Below are 6,352 nucleotides of genomic sequence, written 5' to 3'. Positions count from 1 at the left end.
ACGAAGGTTCCCACTACTAGAATTTTGGCTAAAGGACATCCTTTTTATTGGTGTCTATTATAAAGAATGGGCACTAACATTGATGGCAAACCCCAATTGCCACCAAACAGCCACTAAAGAGAAGTACATGTCCTATATAGAAGTTTCTAATGTTACAATCACCACCAATTAGATAACGGTGGCACAATGAGTAGTTACACCTTTGAAATATTATATAATTTTTATACATTGGTGTCTATGTTGTAATATGTTTTTTTTTAAAGGGGGGCCCAGTAGTCTGGGCACCCAAATTATAATCCCATTCCCATTGATGATGACAAATCCTTTTTTATATACCATGTTGATCCCAAAAAAATAGGGTCTCTGATGATGTATAATGTACAAGTACAATGGTTACATAAAATGTATAAGCACAGTGGTTATACAAAAGTATTCAATTATACAATAAAATTATCCTATCCTACTCTCAATCTCCCAAATATCACCAACTAATGATCAAGGCAGCTACAAAACGGAAAGCAAAAAAGTGAGCTCTACTTGAATTCATTTACATATACCCTACACCATTAAGACTAAACAATAATTTATATTCCTGTATTCCACAAAGAAAAGAAACTCGTCATATAGAACAATTATAGGTACATAATGATTTGATAAGATAACACTTCAACTGTGCAAGACCTTGCTATTGCACCAGCATGGTAGCAAAGCGTAAATTATTTTAATCAGGTACATACCAATCGGTTGTGAATTTTCTTACTGCAGGTTGTTGAAATACCAGCCACAACAATCTTAGCATCAACCTCGTCCTGCAAGGAAATGAAGTTAAACTTAAAACAAATCAATATGTGCTTCCAAGCATATATTATATATGACTTGTCCTGGATGTTCTTCTTATATTAAAGAAACCATGATTATTGTTGCGTATACCTTAAGCTCTGATAGTAGCATAGATACAGCCCGATAAGCAGGGTCTTCTGTGCTTTCCACGATAAACATAAACTCTAACAGACTACCATAGAGAGAAGAAACCTGTTTTTGTTAATTAAACAAAATAGTTCAGACCATATTGGAAGAAAACCTTGGATACAGATTCAACCTATTAAATCAGTTAGCAGAAGGATTTTGAACACTTCACCAAATTAGACATCCCTACAACGCAAATACAGAAATTCGAACATGCCCACCAAAAGAAAATATAGTTTAACTATGTTAATCTAATATCACAACATATTGAGTTTCCAAGTCTCAGACCCAATAGAGTCTAATTTGAACTTCTTATGAAAAAAAAACCTAATCTTTCAACTCGAAAATTATACAAAGAATCGCCTAAGAAATTGCGAAATCGAGGAGTAATGTAAGCCCATTTTTGAAGTGCCAATAACAGCTACCAATCTCAAAGCAGTCTAATTTTTTCAGTTCAAACGTCATTTTCTGGATTTTTGACTTCTCTCACCCAAAAATCATATATTTGACCTCCATTATGCAACTATAACGAAAATTACTTTTAAGCCAGAAAGCATGATGCTTTAATTTTGATTCTTTTAATAATAAAAAATAAAAACTTCCGCCATAAATCAAAATTGAAGAATTCAAACTTCAAATCGAAGAATTTCACAATCCCAGAAGCCGAATTCAACCACAAAAAATAGAGATAAATTGAATAATATAAATAAAAAATAACCTGGAGAAGGGGCTAAAAGTTGAGCTTTGATGAGGGTTGAAGGTCATGACTTAACACACATTGACTTTTTTTTTTTTTTTTTTTTTTTTTTTTTTTTTTAAGAAGCGATAGATTGCCCAGATTGACTTGAATCTACTGTCGAGGGGTCTTCATTGGTGGCACCCTATCCATGAACTTGCTGCAGTTGCCTTTCGTCTTCTCCTCCCTCCCTCCATCCTCTTTGCAAGCCGCATGCCTTCCCTTCACCGAATCCCTCTCTCTCTCTCTCTCTCTCTCTCTCTCTCTCTCTCTCTCTCCCTCACCCTCTATCTCTCCTCTTCTTTGTAAGCCGCATGCCTTCCCCTCACCGAACCCCACACTGAGCCGTCGATCCCATCGAAAGGGTTAGGGAGGGGGCGAGGAGTTGAGCTCAGGGAGGGGAGAGAGAGGGAGGGAGAGAGAGAGAGAGAGCGGGGCTGGGTTGAAAATTAGGCTTGTCTAACTTTGTATTTATATGGGGGTGAAAGTACTGTAGAATAGGATTATTAAATGAAAAAAAAATATTTGACCGAAAAAAAAAGGAGAAAATGGTTGGTTTTATAGTGTTGTGCTTTGAAAAAAAATTGTTTCTAATGTTCTGTGAGAATAAGTTCATTTTTGCTGTTTCATGTTTTCAGCTTTTTTCATCCAAAATTGTGAAAATAAGCTGTTTTAAAGTGTTTACTAAACACATTTTTGAGCTCAACTTTTTTTGATACCCATTTTTTATAAAAGCACCTCAGTACCAAACCAGTACGAAGACTGAAAAAGAAATAAAAAAAATAGGCCCCAAAGTTGAAAAAACATGTAAAAAGTCTTTGGTGTAAAATTTTTTGTAGTTTGACGCTAATGAGTGGTGTTTACAAAGGTTAAACCCACCATAATCGGTGTTAGGCAAGTTAAAGACACCAAATTTTGACAATGATGATAGTCCAATTTACAAAGCCACTGATGAAGAATAGTGCTCTTAAAATGGTGCCCTATAGCACATTTTCTTGTAGTGTCTCCAAACACATGATCGTGTCGTTTGGATAATGATTTATGCAATTCTTAAAATAGTCAAGCTACCAAACAGCAAACCACAGGCCACAGACACGAAATAACCCAAATGGGGCGGTCAACCATCAAAAAATTTCCTGGATTTACCTCCTCCCGTCCCATTCCATCATCATTTTCCTACAACAATTTTTCGTAATTTCTGTAATCTCACATGTCCTATCTTGTAACCAAGGAATAGAAACGATGGAAATAGTGATAAAATTTCATGACACAAATTGAAGAAAAGAGTAGGAGGAATTGGAGAAGCTAGCTTGGTACCTCAGATTGTTTTCGCGGTTGTGGTTGCATCGGTGGTTGTGGTAAATATATAGGAGGAAAACTGGTAGGAGATTAAAAAATGGCGGCGGCAGTGGCTGCAGCAACTGGTGCGACGAATAATTCATCAGATGGTTCAATAGTATGTTACGCTCCAACCATGATCACTACCAACGGTATATGGCAGGGCGACAATCCTTTAGATTACTCCCTCCCGCTCTTCATCTTGCAATTAACAATGGTCGTCGTCACCACTCGAATTCTCGTTCTCATTCTCAAACCCTTTCGCCAACCTCGTGTTATCTCAGAAATCCTGGTATGTATGTACGTGCGTACGGACGTACGAGGAAATTTATATATAAATTAACATCCAGCTAGATAAATGTCCTTTTTATCTAGAATATAAACATAATCGTTTGAATCTGCATGCATGCATGCATGGTTTTAACTAATCAATCAACAATTTAATTGTTGTAATTGCAGGGTGGAGTATTATTAGGGCCATCGGTGCTTGGAAAGAGTGATAAATTCGCCAACACAATCTTCCCTCTAAGAAGTGTGATGGTGTTGGAGACAATGGCAAACGTGGGTCTCCTCTACTTTCTCTTCCTCGTCGGATTGGAAATGGACATTTCAGTGATTCGTCGAATGGGGAAAAGGGCTGTTGTCATTGCCATTTCCGGTATGATCCTCCCCTTTCTCATCGGCGCCGCCTTCTCCTTCCTTCTCCACAAGCGAGAACAATCCATGAACCAAGGCACTTTCATCCTCTTCCTTGGCGTCGCCCTCTCCGTCACCGCTTTTCCTGTCCTGGCCCGTGTCCTGGCTGAGCTCAAACTCATCAACACCGAGCTTGGCAGGATTGCCCTCTCCTCCGCTCTCGTCAACGACATGTGCGCTTGGGCTCTCTTGGCTATTGCCATTGCCCTGGCCGAAAATGACTCCACTTCCTTGGCTTCCCTCTACGTCGTCCTCTCCAGCGGCGCCTTTGTTCTAGTTTGTATCTTCATCGTCCGCCCTGCCATTTGTTGGCTCATTCGAAGAACCCCCGAAGGAGAGACCTTCAGTGAGTTCTACATCTGCCTCATCCTCACCGGCGTCATGATCTCCGGCTTCGTCACGGATGCTATCGGGACTCACTCCGTCTTCGGTGCATTTGTGTTTGGGCTGGTGATTCCCAATGGGCCTCTTGGAGCTACCCTGATTGAGAAGCTTGAGGATTTTGTCTCGGGGCTTCTGCTTCCTCTTTTCTTCGCAATCAGCGGTCTCAGAACCAATATAACCAGCATTACTGGCCCCGGCACGTGGGGGATTCTGCTGCTCGTCATATTCCTGGCCTGCATCGGCAAAATAGCCGGCACCGTCATCGTCTGCTTGTTTTACCAGATGCCGTTCGACGAAGGGTTTACTCTAGGGCTCCTCATGAACTGCAAAGGCCTCGTCGAGCTCATTGTTTTGAATGTCGGCAAAGACCAAAAAGTTTTAGACGACGAGGCGTTTGCCATCATGGTAATTGTGGCGGTTGTCATGACTGGAATCATTACGCCAATCGTGACCACCGTCTACAAGCCAGCCAGAAGGTTTATACCTTACAAACGAAGAAGCATTCAGAGGTCGAAGCCGGATGCAGAGTTACGAATACTTGTTTGCGTCCACACTCCTCGAAATGTGCCGACTATGATCAATCTCCTTGAAGCTTCCCACCCGACGAAAAGATCCCCGCTTTGTGTCTACATTCTCCACTTGGTGGAGCTGAGCGGCCGCGCTTCCGCCATGCTCATTGTCCACAACACCAGGAAATCCGGGAGACCTGCTCTCAACAGGACACAAGCTCAGTCGGATCACATTATCAACGCATTCGAAAACTACGAGCAGCACGCGCCGGGCAACTGCGTTTCGGTGCAGCCGCTCACGGCCATTTCCCCCTACTCCACCATGCACGAAGACATCTGCAACTTGGCCGAGGACAAGCGCGTCGCCTTCTTAATCATTCCTTTCCACAAACAGCAAACTGTGGACGGGGGAATGGAGGCAATGAACCCAGCTTTTAGGACAATGAACCAGAACGTGCTTACAAATGCACCTTGCTCCGTTGGAATCCTTGTGGACAGAGGCCTCAACGGCTCCAGTCGCTTGGCTGCTGCAAATCAAATCTCGCATCACGTGGTTATTCTCTTCTTTGGAGGACCCGACGACAGAGAGGCCTTGTCCTATGCGTGGAGGATGTCGGAGCATCCCGGGATAAACCTCACCGTCATGCGGTTTGTTCCAGGGGAGGAAGCTGGACTGGAGAGAGCTGCTTCTACTTCCACTAGTAATGTGGACGGCATCGGGAATAATTCGAGGATACTGTCGGTGGAGATGGACATTGGGTGGGAGAAGCAGCTCGACGAGGAGTTAATCAATGATTTTAGAATGAAAAATGCCAACGAAGAGTCGGTTGTTTACACAGAGAAGGTGGTGAATAACGGAGAGGAGACGGTGGCGGCAATTAGGTCCATGGACAACGTTCACGATCTCTTCATTGTTGGGAGAGGGCAAGGGATGGTATCGCCTTTGACGGCGGGACTGACGGACTGGAGTGAGTGCCCGGAACTTGGTGCCATTGGAGATTTGTTAGCATCTTCAGACTTTGCTGCCACGGCGTCGGTGTTGGTGATGCAACAATATGTTGGAGATCATGATCAAGGACCAGCAGAAGTTGACACCCTCGACACGCCCGACACTCCTCCCGACCAACAAAACCCACAATTTAACAGCGTCCACAACATTAACCGCCGCCCACAACCACCCAGCAGGCCCAACGATGGCTTTAAGCCCTAATCGTTTCACCACTTTTCACATTTTGAAAACCATTTTTTCCCGTCTTTTCTATATTTTAAGTGAACAATATACACAAGATATGTACAACTTATTATATTGTAGGTACATGACACTGCATATCTTTGCTTGCTATCTTTTACAGTGAACAATATATACAAGATATGTACAACTTATGATATCGTAGGTATATGACACTGTATAGTATATCCTTGCTATTTTTTACAGTGAACAATATATACAAGATATGTACAAATTATGATATTGTAGGTATATGACACTGCATATCTTTGCTTGCTATTTTTTACAATGAACAATATATACAAGAACTCCGCCTATGTCTTACATGGCCGGTCCCAAGCCCGGATAAAGGAGGAGGGGGAGGGCGTCAGGTAGTCGACAGCCGGCACTCCATGATCACGTCGAATCCTTATGAAAATGAATCCAGAACAAAATCGCGCTAAAGCTAGGGCGTCACCCGTAAGTGGCGCGCTGTGTGGCCTGAGCACAGTGATA

General features: G+C 42.4%; 1 protein-coding gene and 1 long non-coding RNA gene across 2 annotated transcripts; one reads left to right on the top strand and one right to left on the bottom strand.

Annotated features, from left to right (window-relative positions):
- Positions 1 to 307: 307 nt before the first annotated feature.
- On the bottom strand, positions 308 to 2,156 carry LOC108169905 (uncharacterized). The gene is made up of 4 exons (XR_011576769.1): positions 1,987 to 2,156; positions 1,685 to 1,937; positions 931 to 1,032; positions 308 to 809 (listed from the first exon to the last, which is right to left on the bottom strand). It is a non-coding gene; the product is annotated as an uncharacterized lncRNA (long non-coding RNA).
- Positions 2,157 to 2,641: 485 nt separating this feature from the next.
- LOC103405624 (cation/H(+) antiporter 15) lies at positions 2,642 to 6,105 on the top strand. Its single transcript, XM_008344639.3, has 2 exons — positions 2,642 to 3,332; positions 3,500 to 6,105. Exons 1-2 carry the CDS (start codon positions 3,099 to 3,101, stop codon positions 5,837 to 5,839), a joined length of 2,574 nt encoding a protein of 857 aa, XP_008342861.1. The 5' UTR covers positions 2,642 to 3,098; the 3' UTR covers positions 5,840 to 6,105.
- Positions 6,106 to 6,352: the final 247 nt, after the last annotated feature.

This window comes from Malus domestica, chromosome 01 (assembly GCF_042453785.1).
Source record: "Malus domestica chromosome 01, GDT2T_hap1".
NCBI classification, from domain to species: Eukaryota; Viridiplantae; Streptophyta; class Magnoliopsida; order Rosales; family Rosaceae; genus Malus; species Malus domestica.
This window is presented reverse-complemented; position numbering and strand designations above follow the sequence as displayed.

Excerpts from the sequence above, each read along its gene's own strand:
- LOC103405624 (XM_008344639.3), top strand. The coding sequence starts at position 3,099 with ATGGCGGCGGCAGTGGCTGCAGCAACTGGTGCGACGAATAATTCATCA. Across the intron at positions 3,333-3,499 it reads GTGTTATCTCAGAAATCCTG|GGTGGAGTATTATTAGGGCC; the intron begins GTATGTATGTAC and ends TTGTAATTGCAG.